The sequence below is a fragment of the Ursus arctos genome, unplaced genomic scaffold (assembly GCF_023065955.2).
Source record: "Ursus arctos isolate Adak ecotype North America unplaced genomic scaffold, UrsArc2.0 scaffold_1, whole genome shotgun sequence".
Classification (NCBI taxonomy): Eukaryota; Metazoa; Chordata; class Mammalia; order Carnivora; family Ursidae; genus Ursus; species Ursus arctos.
Genome location: NW_026622763.1, coordinates 97,936,837 through 97,952,989, shown reverse-complemented (window position 1 = coordinate 97,952,989; position 16,153 = coordinate 97,936,837). Strand labels below are relative to the sequence as shown.

The window sequence follows — 16,153 nt, the reverse complement described above, 5'->3', positions numbered from 1 at the left end:
CTTTTTCTTTTTCCCCCCAATGACCTTAAATTTCACAATGACTTGCCTCTGTATGGGCACGTTTGCATTTATGGAGAGGCACTTAGTGGGCAGGTTCCAGCCAACACAGATCCTCCATTTCTGGATGAATTTCTTGAAGTGTTTCTCTGAGGAAACTTTCTCCTCCACCCCCCACCCCCCCGTTTTCTCCTTCTGAACTCTTTTTTTTTTTTTAAAGATTTTATTCATTTATTCGACAGAGATAGAGACAGCCAGCGAGAGAGGGAACACAAGCAGGGGGAGTGGGAGAGGAAGAAGCAGGCTCCCAGCGGAGGAGCCTGATGTGGGGCTCGATCCCATAACGCCGGGATCACGCCCTGAGCCAAAGGCAGATGCTTAACCGCTGTGCCACCCAGGCGCCCCTCTCCTTCTGAACTCTTAAAGAATCCACCCCACATGTCTCCTTCTCTCATTTTTACTCTGTTCTTCTTCACCTTTGTGTTCTTCTGTAACTCTTTCTGGTAGACTTCCCCAACTCCATCTTACAACTCTGCTCCAGAATTTTTCAACTTCTGCTTTCGTAATATATATTTTTTAATTTCTAAGGGTTTTATTGTTTCTATTGTTTTAATGTTTTCTTTTGTAGCCATCTATTCATGTTTTAGGGATGAAATGCCTTCCTTCATCCACTTTTTAAATTATATCATTTTCTTCTTGCTATGTTGTCTATTACCTCCAATTCTGAGGGGTCATAGTTAACGCTGTAATTTTTGAGAAGGAGATCTTAGGATTGAACTGTTTCTTTACCCAGTCATCCTGATTGGAGCATCACTGTTATTCTACTTCAAGGTATCAATTCCTGGGGTGCCTGGGTGGCTCAATTAAGCATCCGACTCTTGATTTCAGCTCAGGTCATGATCTCAGGGTCATGAGATTGAGCCCCGTGTCAGGCTCTGTGTGGCACATATTGCTGCTTAAGATTCTCTCTCTCCCTGTCTCTCTCTGCCCCTCTTCCCCTGTCCCCTGCTCCCAAGCACTTTCTCTCTTTTTTAAAAAAAAAGAAAAAGTGCCAATTCCTGAAGTCTGGAAGAGATTTCTCATGTAAATTGTGTTCTTTGTTGCCTTTCCACACAGTCTGCTGAGAATTCAGCTTTTCAGGGTCTGCAAGGTTCTCTTACATTGTTTTGCCCTCGTTTTCTTTCCCCTTTTCTTTGTCTTGTTGGCTTACACATTTTTATAATATTCATGTGCTGTTTGCTATTTTACTGGGATTTGGGGAGAATAAGGAATTTATTGTTTGTGTTTTATGTCACCTTTAATCAGATGTCTCTGGATTTATGCTTTTATGAGCTATGTGTTACGCTTTCTTTAATTTGGTAATTACTCATAATTGGAGGAGAAAAAGATCGTTGCCATGCAGTTGTTTGTTTTTTTGCTTACTTGTCTGGTTTGGTTGGTTTGTTTTGTTGTCCGTTGCCTTGCTCTGCAACCCCTAAGCTGGGGTTGAGATAGGAGGGCTTTGTCGGGGTGGTAGCAGGAACGTGCTGTGACATTTGTGTGGTCAATTTGTAGATACATGTTCTTCTCTCAGAGAGAGAGAACCGTGGGAAAGGAATGGAAGAAAGGTGGGCTTGAGGGAAACGTGGGGGTGCAAGGGACACTTCCACTTGATCTGTAGAAGACATTCACAGAATCTGCATGATTCTCTCGCCCCACCTTCCCCGCTGTGAAGTTATATACTGTAGTGTTGGGCACCCTGGACCACAAGGAATAAAAGGCAAAGTGGGTCCTCCAGGAAGAAGAGGCTCAAAAGGAGAAAAAGGCAAGTATGCATCAAAGGTAGGATTTCCAGAAGACAGCAGTGTAGGGGGCGCTGGGGGTATTTATGAAGTGGGCAATGGGGCATTTCAGTTCAATGTGTTACACGCCTTATTTACCCCTGTGAACACTCCTTTTCATCACGTGCTTTTGAGGTGATTAGAACATACCAGAAGTCAAGTCCTTCTTTTTTTTTTCTTTTTTAAAATTTTATTTATTTATTTATTTTTATTTAAATTCAGTTAGCCGACATAGAGTACATCATTAGTTTTTGATGGAGTGCTCAGTGATCCATTAGTTCGTATAACACAAAGTCAAGTCCTTCTATCTGAGAGTCTAAAGGAGACACTTGCCTGCTGTGAAATCTGCCTCAGAGTGGTGACTTTTTTTCATGAGGTCCTTTTTATTCCTTGAAAAAACAGAGATAGGATAGTACGGATCTTTTATTTCCCTTTCACTCTGTGGGTGCATATTTCCCAGACTCCTCAAATGCCTCTGGCTATAGGTTTCTCCACCCTAAACATTGTTTCATGCCTTTTTGATCGTCTGGGGTAGGTGGGTATGAGAGCGTAAGCACAGCTGAGCTCGACTATCCCAAAAGCATTTCTTTTAGACTAAAAGTGCCAATGATTAGAAAGTGCATTGTAGTGAATTATCAATTGTAATATGCAATGCAGTTAACAATCCTTTTTCACATATTATTATTTTTTATTTGTTTAGAGTTTATGTTCCAACCCAATTTTTTTTTTCTGTTTCTTCAGTAGGAACTAAATAAAAGTTTTTCACACTTTTAAAAATAAGATCTCTTATTTTTAAAGTTTCTTTGGTTGGATTGAATATCAGCTTTTCCCCTAGAGTTTGTCAGGATGGGTTTCTTAAGACCCCAAACACCCCATTTGTCTAGAAATGATATATGTGCCCCACACAGACCACGCCTAGGCACCCCTGCACGGTGCCCCATACCCCCATGTCACACATTATCAGACCCTTTTGTTCTTATTTTCAGTATTGGCTTTCTTTAGTAAAGGCTTTTTGCGATTTTATGCAGGAAATATAACAAAGCTGCCTTTTATCCTCTGTTTAGGAAACGCGGGGCTCTGTGCCTGTGAGCCTGGTCCCATGGGCCCACCAGGCCCTCCAGGACTTCCTGGGAGGCAGGGTAGTAAGGGAGACTTGGGGCTCCCTGGGTGGCTTGGAGAGAAAGGTCACCCAGGCCCTCCTGGTGCTGAAGGATCTCCAGGACCACCAGTGAGTAGCTCTTATCAGTAACAATCTTCTAGTTGAAAGAGACGGACAGAGATAAAATTCAGCTGTACCTCTTTCTAATGTATGGTGTGATATATATTTTATGTTTTAAACCTATACATATATTAATGACCCAAAAAATCATCTACATTCATTCATTCATTCATCAAACTAATATTTATTGAGTACCTACTACGTCCCAGGTGCCGTTCTAGGTGCTGGGGATAAAGTAAGGGGCAGAACACAGTCTCTGCCCTCCTGGGGATTCCAGGGGTTGGGTGGACACACACTCTGTAACATATAGACAAGTGTTTATGGCCGATGATGATAAAGGCCGTCAGCATCTAGTATGGCTTGAGGGGCAGAGCTGAGGAGATGATGTCAAGGAAGTGGCTGGAGGTTAGGAGGTGTTGTGGAGCATGGGGCTTGGTAGGGGGGGTTGGATTTGAGCCTTTACTCTGGATGACATGGAACCGCCCGTGGAAAGTTTGAAGAAGAGCGAGACATACTATGACATTAGCTTCGAATGGATCACTCTGGTAGGTCTGGTAAGAACGGATCATAGGGGACAAGGGAAGAAGGAGGGAGATGAGCTGGGTGATGATTGCAGGAATCCTGGTGAAATGTGACAGCAGACGGGTTGACATGTTGGTGCCGGGTGTGATGAGAGGTGGTCAGATTCTCAAGATGTTTTGAGGACAGGGCTAACAGATGGGCTGTTATGCTGGACATGGGATATTAGAAGAAGCAAAGGAAAGGCTGAGGCCCCAATGGGTTAGACAGGGTGAGGCATAGGTGTGCAACGGGGGAAGGAAGCAGTATTATTGGTAACGTCTTAAATCTGAGCTGCCCGTTAGACCAGTCGAGGTGTTGAGTAGGTAGTGAGATAATATTCAAGTAAGGGATTCAGATGAGAGGTCCAACCTGGAGATACAAGCGCTGGCTTTGTCAGGGTTTATGGGATAGTTCGTGCCACGGAGTAGATGGAATTTTTTGAAATGGTTTGCATTGCTGACCGTTACAAGTGAGTTGAGTTGAGGAACGCTCAGAACAAAGTCACTGGCCCATAGGGCACCCCTCTGCAGGGTGGACGCAGCCCCCCATGTCCCATCCCGGGGTGACCTGGAGCCTAACCGTCAGCCCCAGTGTGCTCTTCTCCATTTTCCCCAGGAAAGGCCATGAAAGTAAGGCTCCAGTCTGGGAGTGAGGGTGACAGTTAGGCTCTCCCTGTACCCCCCTCGACACCCTTGCAAAGCACGCTGGCAAAGTCCACTGGACAAGAAGCTAATTCCTTAATGCGCGTATGCTGAGTGAACACGGCTGCAGCTGTTAAATACTTTATATTTTATGGCCTGCTTTTTTAATTCAACGTTGTAGTATAGTCATTTTTTTAATGTTGGTACTTAATCTTCTTAATGAAGATTATACTGGCCCTAAAATATTTCTGTGGTTTCCTCTTGAGTTGCTTCTCAGAGCTCACATCTCTGAGTGTGAATGACTGGCTCGTCCGGGGTTGTCCTGGCCGAGCTTTCTGCAATCCAGTTGCTCTAGGGCTCACCTCTTTGGACAGGTTCTATTTCTGACGTCATTTTTCTGTGTCCGATTCTGTCCATATGACTTCTCTGCATTAAATTCGTCACAGGGTGGTCATAGTTAGGGACTAGGTCCATAGCATGGGGCACCGTGAAAGGAAAAGTGGTGGAGGGAGAAGAATGGACACAAGGAGAGAGCACAGAGGAGCCATGGGTGATCGTTGTGGGTGCTCTCACTTCCCTGGACCTGTCCTCTCTCAGCAGCTCATCCCTGGCCTCAGCAGCCACAGATGGGTAGGAGAGTAGAAAAAAGAAAAGAAAAAAAAAAGTAGGTTTAGGTTCTTTGCAATTTTTTCTGTGGTTAGACCAAAACTTCATATTTATCGCCCTAGTCTGAGAATGGGGGTTTCCCACCAAGAGGCTGTAGTGCAGAGCACGGGGCTTAGGGGCACATGGATCCACCTTCACGTCCCAGCTACGACATTGGTGAGCTCTACAGTCTTCCTGAGCTCCAGGGCCTCGTTTATAAAATGGATATAATGACACCTGTCTTACAGGTTTGCTGGTAAGGACTCAGTGCAGCAGTCTGTTTTGAGGGCTGTAAGGTATACACACCGGTGAACACCCAGGGGCATCGCCCCTGATGAGTTGCAGAGCAAACCAAAAGTCATAAACCGACATGGTCTAAATCTGACCTACTGGCATGTTGGTTTTGTCTTCATGGTGTTTGTTTTTGTATTATTAAGATTTATGGCTGCCCTTGAGAAGCTGAAAGTTCATTAACACAGGGTCAGTGCATTCCCTCAGTCGCCAGGAGCTGAGAGGTGGCCGTGCCCGTGGGAGCAGGGCCGGGTGCTCATGTCCCCACGAGGGCCATCCATCTGCTTCCCTTGGTAGGCACGGCCCCTCTGAGCCTCTGTGGTGGAAGTCCCTAATGTAGGCCATGTTTTAAACAACTGGTACATGCCTGGCAGAGAGGGATTCTTTTGTTGTTGTTGAGATTTTGTGGTTGTATTAACACATGTATTTAGTGATCTCAGATCTTAGAACAGTGACAAGTAGCTCTTGATCCTAAAGCCGCTGGGAACTTTTGGCCCAAGAATCTCTTAGAGTCAACATTTGTTTCACTAAGAATCTAAGCTCCATGAAGGCAAGACGGTCTGCTGTGAACTTTTGTGTCCTTGATAGTCCAAGTAATGCCTGGCACTTTAGATTCTCAGGAAATGTCTCTTTAGTGGAATCCAAAACAAGTGCAGGCTATCAGTTTTTTTTCTTACTAGCTCAACTAAGTCTGTGATCTGACTCTAGTGCTTAAAATTCTGTGTCTGCAGAGCATTAGAGAAATTGATAAGTACATCCTAAGTCTCCAGTGTGCTAACAAACCGTGCAGACACCAGGGTCTTATTTAGTCAGCATTTCACTGGCATTGTCCTTCTGGAGAGGAATTGGCTCACACGCTCAGTGAATGGTTTTATATGTTGATAATTTATCCATCAGAAGGACATTATCATTATAAATGGACTGAATACTGTGTCTCATATACTTTGGCCGTGTCCGTTTGGCACTTGTGACTTAGCATATACAGGAAAAATAAGAATTAAAGCACCATTCAACCCATATTAGCACTTTACAATTTCTAAAGTTCCTTTCCTCTCTAATCCAGCTATTTCTACTCAGAAATTTGTTTCACCCACCTTTCTCTCTACATCAAATGACTCCCACGTATTTTTGCCATTTGGGTTTTTAAGCCTGTTGCATATAGTTTTGGCTTCTTTTTCATTCTTACTGCTTAATACTGACGTTATGCTTATCTCTACTGGAGGCTTCTTCTCTTAGCAGTTAACTGTTTATAAAGTGCCAGTGAAGGTAATTAAGCTTTCATGAACATGTTGTTAGATTGTATGAAAATAAGCCAGGGTGGTCTCTGTGTGAGAGAAAAATGGTTTGCTCAGTCATTTTCACCTCCATCTAAATTCTTGTCTCTGTTTCTTGATTTTTGAGATCACAGTAACCTTAAACTATGTATAGTATTTATGTAGCTGTATTTACTATGGTGCTTGGCCAATCTAATATAGTGATGGCAGGTTTCCAGATTTTTGACACAGATTAGTATCCAATAATACGTAACACTTTAAAACCATCCCCCAAATGGTCAAGTCTCAGAACAATGTTGAGGTCAAAAGATGATGAGCCCCTTGGCCAAAATTAGCTGTTCACTTGCTATAGAGAGAAACTATATAAACTATGACAAAGGTTCCCATTCACCCTCCTCTTGCCCATCAACTTCCCTCAATGTCACACACTTGTCCCTAAACCTGTGCTTTCAGCTTTAGTGGCAGCTCTTGTGGTTAATCTACCTTCCTCTTTCCTCTTCATTTTACATTAAAATGCCCAAGATAGTTAAAATTTTTTGTTATAAATTTCTATTTTGAGATAAGTTTTATTTTATGACTCAAAGAGGTTGCACAATCGCAGGGAGTTCCATGGACCCTTCATCCAGCTTCCCCCATGATAGTATACATAACCATAGGATAGAGCCCACACCAGGAAATTGATATCGATGTACATTTCTGTTGAATCTGGTACAGGCCTTATCCAGAGTCCACAAGCTTTTAAATGCAGGTCAAAAGCCTCAGTTTTATAAGGTAGGACCCACGTGAGAAGGCGAGGAAGAGATTGATACTAAGAGTACCAAACCAGAATCTAGGGCAGGCGATTTAGAAGGAAAGGAGAGATTAGATGTACATGAATAACTTTTACCCCATCAAAATTAAACTGATTTCTTCGTTCTATTTTTCACCAAGGGAAAACATGGTACCTCAGGACCACCTGGCAGCAAAGGAGAAAAGGGCGACATGGTTATACCAAGAGTGAAAGGTGAGCCTAGTCAATCGCATAGCTCCCTGCCATTTTATGAATGATATAGGAGCCACGCTCTTGCACTCATTTCCCTTGTGGCCACAGATCAGTTCTATAATAAGATTCAGGATTGTTGAGATTGCTTAAAAATGTTCCTTGTCCCTCACATCTTTTTGTGAGAATGTTGAGCCTCAAATCCTCTATCCCTTATTTGAAAACATAAAAAAACATATTCAAGTCCTCATTATTGTGAATCTGGGTTTGACACAAGACCACCTTTGACTTGCCTACTGTTTATCCAGTGTATGATACCATGCTGTATTAATCAAGACTGTTTTGGTCATGACAGAAACCCAGCTCAAAGTCGTTTCAGAGAAAAAAAGTAATTTATTGACTCAGCCAAACAAAATTTGAAGCAACAGATGTAGGGTTTACACTGGGACAGCTGGATCCAGGAGATTCTTCCTGAATCTTGCATCATTCGTTGCACCACCTGCATTTCTCCCCAAGACTAGCTTTCCTGGGCTGTGGGTATACTGCCTTTCCCGCCAGAAGCTCCAAGTTCTTACAAAAAGAAAGGGAGCTCTACCTCTTAGCTCCAGTTTGAAACAAAAATTCAGGAAGAACTGGACTAGCCTGGGGGCAGCCCACAACAGTGGACCGCTCCCCCATTCACCATTGCCAGGGATGGGGCATCATGTTTGGCACCATACAAGCAGGACAGCTGTGATTGGTGCCTCCGCACACAGCCTCCCTGGCAGAATGAGGAGAGGAGCACTTTCCAAATAAGAGAGTCAGTGGGTTTGGCAGTTGTCATTTTCCTCTCCGGCTTTTGCATGGTTGTCTTCATGTTTCTTCAGTCAACTGAGACACTCCAGAGAGTCCCTCTACCAGCCCACACAGAGGCAGTGTCATTGTTTTTACCTTCGTCCTGTGTTTCCTTCCACTTCATCCACTGCTTAGAAGGGCTTGGATATCTTTTGGCCTTTTTTCCCAGGGCACAAAGGAGAAAGAGGTCCTGATGGGCTCCCAGGATTTCCAGGGCAACAGGGACAACATGGTCGAGATGGACTTCCTGGAAGAAAAGGGGATCCAGGCCCCCCAGTATGTATAATTCTTCTTTGGCTACCGAATTTCATTTTCTTATATGGTTACAAAGCGTCGATTTTCCCCTTCTCAATTTAAAACTATAATGCAGTCAGGTGTCAATGTGCCGTAAATCAGAGTTACCTTCCATCGAGCGCCAGGAGAAGATGCTGGTTAGCAAAGGTGTGGCGTAATTGCAGATGGTCTGAGATCCTGAGTGGCAGTTTAGTCATGGCAAGTCCTGTCCCGTCCTTGGTCTTTGTATCATTCTCATGTTGTGTATCTATTTCTGGGGCCCTCCCATCTACAAAGCCCCCAGTGACCTCAGGCCTGTTCAGCTAACTCCTTAGGGCGGAGGATAGAACACAGGTCCTGACAATGACCTTCAGTTCTGTCCCCGGATAAAGAGGCACATGAGGGGAAGTGGCAAACAAGGAAGGATCAACTTGTGCAAATCCCTGAATTTTGACGTATTGGCTGATGGGAAATCCCACTGACAAATGATATTTCTGCATTTTTCAAACATGTTTTGGGTGGAGACCATATGTAAGTAACAGAGGTCATAAGAAAAGACTATGAGACATGATCCAGTGCTTAGGAACTTAGAAAATCTTGGGTCCATGAGGCATTTTTGGTTGCTTACAATGTCACAGGAACTGAGCTAGGTGTTTCGTGCATATCATCAATCATCTGGAGAACAATCCGCCTCCAGATTTTACCGTCGGAAATGGAGGCTAAGGGTTTGTTACTCCAGGTCACCGACCTATCAAGTAGGTTAAATTGGAGTAAAACCCCAGTCTGTCTTACGCCAACATGTGTGCCGCTTCCTCCAGTTGTGCTGCCTGCCATTGAGAGTATCAGCCCTTCCTTGTCCGTGAGAGTCCTGGAGGCTGTTCATTCCATTAGAGTGAGTGACGTGAGCTCCACATGGGACAGACGTGGCGGCAGCCATGACTTGAGAGGCTCCTTCTCCACGGGAGCACAGCTTGTGGGGAGCCCACGGGGAACTTGCCAGTTCCAGGAACCACCACTCAGGAAGCCCCAACAAGGGCTCCACAAAGCTCTTTCTAGTTTTCCAGACCAGATGCAAGCTTTGCAGCCAGGGCTTGGTTTTACCATAAGCGATGTTGCCTTGTGATGTACTTGACATCCTGTTTTTATGAAGTTGACAGAAGAACAACTAGAAGATTAACCAAAGGTCAGATTCTTAAGCAGGAGCAGCAAGTGTATGTCAGCCCTTTGCTTGCAGATGTGAAAGGTGGTGGAGTCTCTCCCTGTGTCTTCTTACAGGACAACAATTCCAAATACATAAGAACTGATTTGTTCAACTCGTAAGCCTTCTACCTCCCTCAAATTACGTACTTCTGTATTTTATTGTTTTGATATCAGAGAGTTGTTCTCACATAAAATTTCTCAAATGTGTTTAACATATAACATACACATGGCTTTCTGTTTGGGAGGCTTAACGCCCCCCCATAGCATATAAGTGTTTGTAAATATTTCTCTAAAATATGAACAAGAAGCTGAGTTAATCATTTAAAGTTACGTTTGCTATTGAGTAACTGTCTCCTGGAATTATGAGGTTTTTCCATGTGTTTCTATAGCTTATGACAATGACTGCTTTGAACTCTTGGACTAGCAAAGATTGGTAACTGACTCATGATGCAAACGTTTCCAGGGGGATCATGAAGACGCGCTCCCAGGTGATGAAGGGTCTCCTGGACCGCCGGGCCCCCCGGGCAGAGCAGGACCTAGGGGACAACCAGGTCTGGGATTTCCTGGCCCACCAGGCGAGAGAGGGCCACCAGGAGCTCCGGGCCGCCCTGGTGAGAGGGGCCTCGAGGGCTTGAAGGGTCAGAAAGGTAATTTTGAATGTTTTGTGTTACAGAATGGCAAGGGAAATAGCAGAAGCTGAAGTGATCCTCTCTTCTGGGCAAGTTATTTTAGCTATGGCAGAACCACTAAATAACATTCCTGCTAGCTGCTGTTCAAACCTTGAATGTTACCTAACAAATAAAAGCACTACAGCACCATTGGTATTTAAAACAAATTCTGAAAATACTAAAATGTCTTTGTTGCTGTATTTGTCTGGCATACCAAAATTGCCTTTCATTCATTTCTCAGTACCAACTCGTGCAATCTGTATTAAATTTACATACATATTTGAAATATCTGCTTGTTTACAATCTTTTGAGACAGTACGGTGTATCTTAATATAAAACACTAGTATTTCATTTAAAAAATACATCATTGTCCTTGAAAATCTATGTGTAAGCATTCTAGGAAGAAAAAAAAGAAGGGATTTCAAATATGTGTGACAGTTATCTGAAATTTAAACAGTAAAGCGACTTGCAGCATTAGAGCTGAAAACTTCTGAAAAGGCTGGAAAAAGATTTATTTAAGATTTTTTTTCCGTTGTAACATGTACATATGCCTCGGGCTACATTATTAATGGCAAAGTGTGAGAATGAGACGGTATCGTTGGTTCTTGCTTTGACAACATAGGCAATAATTTGGTCCTCAGTAAGGTTTAAGATTATGGTTCTGGACCCATCAAAATCTAACATTATTTTTATTCAGTTGATACATTTTTTATTTGAGAGCATATGAAGTGATACATTATAATTCATTCATTCTATTATAAAAGAGAAACATTCCATTTCTAAGCGGCGGGGCGGGTGGGGGGGGACCGAGAGGCGCAAGCTCTGGAGTCTTCCTGTGTTCACCAGTGAAAATGGCGGGACGACAACAAGCCCAGTGCGAAGTCAGTAACAAAACCAAGAGACGATGCATGTGAAGCCCCAGGTCCGTGGCAGGCCGTCAGGAGGTGGCAGCTGGCAGTCATATCTCACCGAGCGGCCTCGTCTGCACAGGCCTCCCACACCCAGACTCGGAGTCCAGTCCTCTGGGCTCACTGTTCGATGTTGCTCCTGCTTCATGATTTGCCAGGCCTTCCCATTCCCTTGTACTGGGGGGTCATTGGGCCTGTTGATACATTATTTTTTTCTAGGCTACTAAAAGTGGTACTTCCTGGGATTTTTTTTTTTTTAAGATTTTATTTATTTAACAGAGAGAGACAGCCAGAGAGAGAGGGAACACAAGCAGGGGGAGTGGGAGGGGAAGAAGCAGGCTCCTAGCAGAGAAGCCTGATGTGGGGCTTGATCCCAGAATGCTGGGATCATGCCCTGAGCCGAAGGCAGACTCCCAACCGCTGTGCCACCCAGGCGCCCCTTCCTGGTATTTTTCTTATTCCCCTTACGTTTATAGCTGTCTGACAGTTGAAGCTTGGATTTCAGGACCCATCTTTTAGAAATTCAGGATAAAGGTAGTTCAAATGATCTAACAATACGTGGGAGTCTTCTTTTCCCTTGAATTCCACATTGACTATATGAAAAAAATATGTTGATTGAGTTATCATTGAGATTCACTTTCCGTGGGGCTATTGGTTGTGTGAATGCCACTTTTTGTTTGTTTTTCATTCCAGGCGATACAATTTCTTGTAATGTCACCTACCCTGGGAGGCCAGGGCCCCCCGGGTTTGATGGGCCTCCAGGTAGGATCAATGAGAAATTGCTGTTTTCCACATTCCCCAGAGTAAAAGAACTGGTAAGACAGATGAACCGAGAGTTAATCACCTGGCAGCTAGTGAGGATAGTTCTGAAATTATCATCAGGTTTTGAGGGGCTGTGGGAAATCAGCATTTGTGGGAAGTCACACTGGGGCTCGAGTCTACATAGTCTAGGCGGGGTTGTTGGTTTTTTTTGTTTTGTTTTAATCTCTGTGCAACAAAATTTACTTTGATTTGATCACATATCAATAGAAATGTCTGCCCTTTGAGATTTTAAAACCGTACCTTCTTTCTTTTCCTACGTCCCGAGAGTGAAAAACGATAATGTGCTTACCGATGGAAGTTTTACTCTATTCTGCTTTCCAAGCCTCAAGGGATGTGAACACTCAAATTTTAAGGTGGCAGTTGTACCTCCTTTAAAGTTATTTTAGCTGAGAGAACTTCCAATAGGAACTCACAGAACGTGTGGAAAAAAAAAAATCCATTCCTTTTGCAGGTGCTTCTTGCCTGTACTTCCTTTGAGGACAAATACAGTAAACTGCAGGGAGATACATTTTGGCCTTGACCCCAGTGGTTACTCAGCAGGCCACACGCTGGCTGCCATCTCTTTCCTCCTACAAGGAGGGCCTATGCTCGAATATTTGTGTTGAGACAGAGCATGGGAAGGCACCAAAAGAGTCATTGGAGTGGTGGTATATGTCTCGAAGGCCTTCAGGGAGAACCCTTTACAGTACGGCTTCTGAGAAAGCACATTAACAAAATCACTCTCTTTGAAACACTTGTTTGGAGCACACGATTCATAAAACGATTATGTAAACCAGGCAAGACGACATCATTGCTTCCATAAAGTAGAAATACTCTGAAAAAGACAGCATAGGTTCTTTTTAAATCACCTGATTTTGCTCTCATTTGATTTGTGTTTTATTGAGCCTGCGTTTTGTTGTTATTATTTAGGACCAAAGGGATTTCCAGGTCCTCCAGGTGCTCCGGGGTTGAGGTGTTTGGATGGGCAGAAAGGTCGGCCTGGCAGACCAGGAATATCAGAAATCCCGGGTCCACCTGGTAAATAAGTGTTTTTCTTTTAAGAATCTGTCTATACCTTGGGAAATCGATGACCTTAGTAAGTAGATGGCCCAGGGAACCCTACATAATGGGCTGATGGTTTTTCTTGGAACAGTAAGCTCTTAGCTATGTTTTGATAACTTTTGGGTTCTGGTAATTTCATAAATTCTCAGGGCTCCTTCCACCTGAAGCATGAGTTCAGGGCTATTTTCAGGCTATTATTTGGTAGAAAGTGCTCGGTGCAGACAGACTGCAGGGGGAGGAAAGCAGTGAGGGAAACATCATTGGCTTCCAGGAGATACAGAATCACAGTGTATTTGCCACAAAAGGTGGCAAAGCAACATTGCCTATGAAGTTACTCTTAATTTTAGTTAATACTCCTGTATTTTTTTTTAAAGTGTGTTTTTGTCAAAGTAGTAGACTTCCATGTGTATTGGTTCTGTATTTGTACATTCAATAATTTAAACAGTTTAAACCATTTTTTTCAACAGGCTTTCGTGGTGACATGGGCGATCCAGGTTTTGGAGGTGAAAAAGGGCCTTCCCTTCTTGGGCCCCCAGGCCTTCCCGGTTCTCGTGGAGCAAATGGTCAGAAAGGAGTCATGGGAGACACTGCCTATGGCCAACCAGGTGCCCCAGGATGGAGAGGTCTTTCAGGAGTGCCAGGGTCAAAAGGACACAGAGGTCACCCAGGACGTCCAGGCTTTGCAGGTATGAGGGCTGCACTGTCCCCGTGGTCCATACAGCTGGCTCAGCTCTGGAAGAGGTCCCTGAAGAGTATTTAGACTCTCTAGGCTTAGAAATCTAGAATGCAGAATATTCTCCCTAAGCATCTGCCCTCATAAATGAGCACTGTCCACATTTCGAGGAACCTGCATCCGTAGTGTTGCCTTTGCATTTTATGGGCTGTTTTCAAGTTCAGGGCACCTCACTGCAGCTCAGCACATTCAGTTTGATTCAGCAGCTACTGGACGTCCGCCTGCTTTGGACTCAGGATAGCGCGAGAGCACTGTGAACGCCCAAGGAACAGGGACCGGGTCACCTGCCCACTGCCAGTGCCAGATTGAAGAAGTTCAGACTGGAAGAGGAGGGCCAGTTCAGGGGCCAGAGCAGTGTGCGGTGGTGTTCAGGGAAGCTGGGTGAGCGCTGGGCCCTGGCAGGTATGCGGTGTTATTTGGACAGGTGACACAGTGGACGGACTTTCATTCCACCAGGGGTAGCTGGCGAGGAAGGCAGGAAGATGGTCCTGGCACTGACTTAGATCTGTTTCCAAAATCGCTAAGGATTCCTCAGGATCCTCAGTACAAGTGTTTAATATATTTAACAATAACCCTAGGTTAGGGTCCCTAAAATCATCATCTTCTGGGCCCCAGTTTCAGAAATTTTGATTCATTACATCAGAATTGGGTGGGTCCCACCAGCCCCTTGGGTGATGGTGATCAAGAGTGGACCCTGTTCCAGGCTTTTACGAACACTGTTCTGGTTCTTTTTGAAGAGTGGATGGGCCAGTATTTATTAGGTATCCACAATAGTATCATACTACAGGGCAAACAGAGGGCAGGGGACCAACTCACCTTCTGGGTCACCAGGGAGCTTACTTCACTTTGTAGCTGGTACGTCAAAATATTCATATACAAAACCCCAATTAGTTAGAAAGTAACAAGACATTCTGTGAGTCGATGAAAATAATTTTGATTTAGTAATTCTGCTATCTCACCTGTGACAATATATTGAAGGGAAGTGTTCAGCAGAAAATAAAGGTTACTATGAAAATACTCTTGTATCATCCACAATAGATGAACAAATAGGAATAATAAAGAGAGTTAAGTAATACACACACTCAAAGGAATACCATTCAGCTGTTTGCAACTAGAACTGTATTTATAAAGATTACAACAAAAGGGAAAACATTTGAAGATTCATATGCAATGTGAAATAATCCAACAATTGTGTGCTGTGATTGCTACTTTAAAGATGTAAACATATGAGCAGAAGTATAATGAAAACATGGAAAAATAGAATAGCTTTTTAGGTTAGGGCATGGGATGATGGAGCAATTGATTTTTTTTTCCTGTAAATTATGACACTGCCTTTCCAATAAATAGAAATTTAAGAGTTCAGGTGATGAAACAGCTTACAAAAAGCACATCCATAAACTGCAGCCTGGGTGTGTAAGCACGGTGGAGATTTGGTGTAAAGCCTGCCACAGTGTGAGAGGTTAATGAAAATTGAGAAGAACTGCATGGTGTTTCAATCTGCCCAAGCATCTTTGCTGTCTACGTAGCTGTATCCAGTAACCCTCTTAGTAATGCATGGTTTTCGCATTCATTTGGAGCTCACTACCATCCAGGGTAAGAAAATCCTTCGGGAGACTTCAGTGTGAGCGCTGAGCCGGATGGAAACGCTTGTTTCTGGCATTGCTAGGCATGTACCCGCCGTGCCAGGCTGACTCCCCAGTCTCATACCAAGAGTGTCCGTCACGAGTGTGTTGTATCATTTCAGGGCCAGCGGGCAGGCCGGGACTCCCAGGTCTCAAAGGCCCCAGAGGCAGAGAGGGAAGTGCTGGGTTTCCAGGAATTCCAGGTCCGCCTGGTCATTCCTGCGAAGGAGGCGCCCCAGGGACACCAGGGCAACCAGGACTCCCCGGGGCTCCGGGCCGTCCAGGTAAGTGTGAGCGCGCCAAGCCCAAAGAGTCTGGGACTTGACTCTCCTTACAGACGAATAAGCCCTTGCCTGCTGCTCTTTTACGGACCAGCAGAACCAAGACTCCTGGGGCAGAGATGGGAAGGACTTTACTGTTCACGGAACAGCAAGTGGCATGCGCTTCCTGGTGGTTCGGGTCATTTCCCCGTGTCACCCTAGTCTCATGGGGACACAGAAGCGGGCTCGGTGGATGTTGTACTGCACACGCAGTGGGTTGCAGGATCTGAGAGGAGCACTGAGCCTGGGGGGCTGCTGCTTTACCGCCGTGGGCAGGACCACCGGCTCTTCAAGCTGGGGCAGGT

The 16,153-nt window shown here is 44.4% G+C and overlaps 1 protein-coding gene across 1 annotated transcript in view; it reads left to right on the top strand.

Moving 5' to 3' along the window:
- The window catches only part of COL4A4 (collagen type IV alpha 4 chain), a 122,557-nt gene that overhangs the window by 62,310 nt on the left and 44,094 nt on the right, over positions 1 to 16,153 (top strand). The window contains exons 22-30 of the mRNA XM_026491803.4: positions 1,712 to 1,801; positions 2,882 to 3,045; positions 7,379 to 7,451; positions 8,431 to 8,537; positions 10,198 to 10,381; positions 12,004 to 12,072; positions 13,042 to 13,149; positions 13,641 to 13,859; positions 15,651 to 15,812. Coding sequence (XP_026347588.3) covers positions 1,712 to 1,801; positions 2,882 to 3,045; positions 7,379 to 7,451; positions 8,431 to 8,537; positions 10,198 to 10,381; positions 12,004 to 12,072; positions 13,042 to 13,149; positions 13,641 to 13,859; positions 15,651 to 15,812 — 1,176 coding nt within the window. The remainder of the gene's footprint in view (positions 1 to 1,711; positions 1,802 to 2,881; positions 3,046 to 7,378; positions 7,452 to 8,430; positions 8,538 to 10,197; positions 10,382 to 12,003; positions 12,073 to 13,041; positions 13,150 to 13,640; positions 13,860 to 15,650; positions 15,813 to 16,153) is intronic.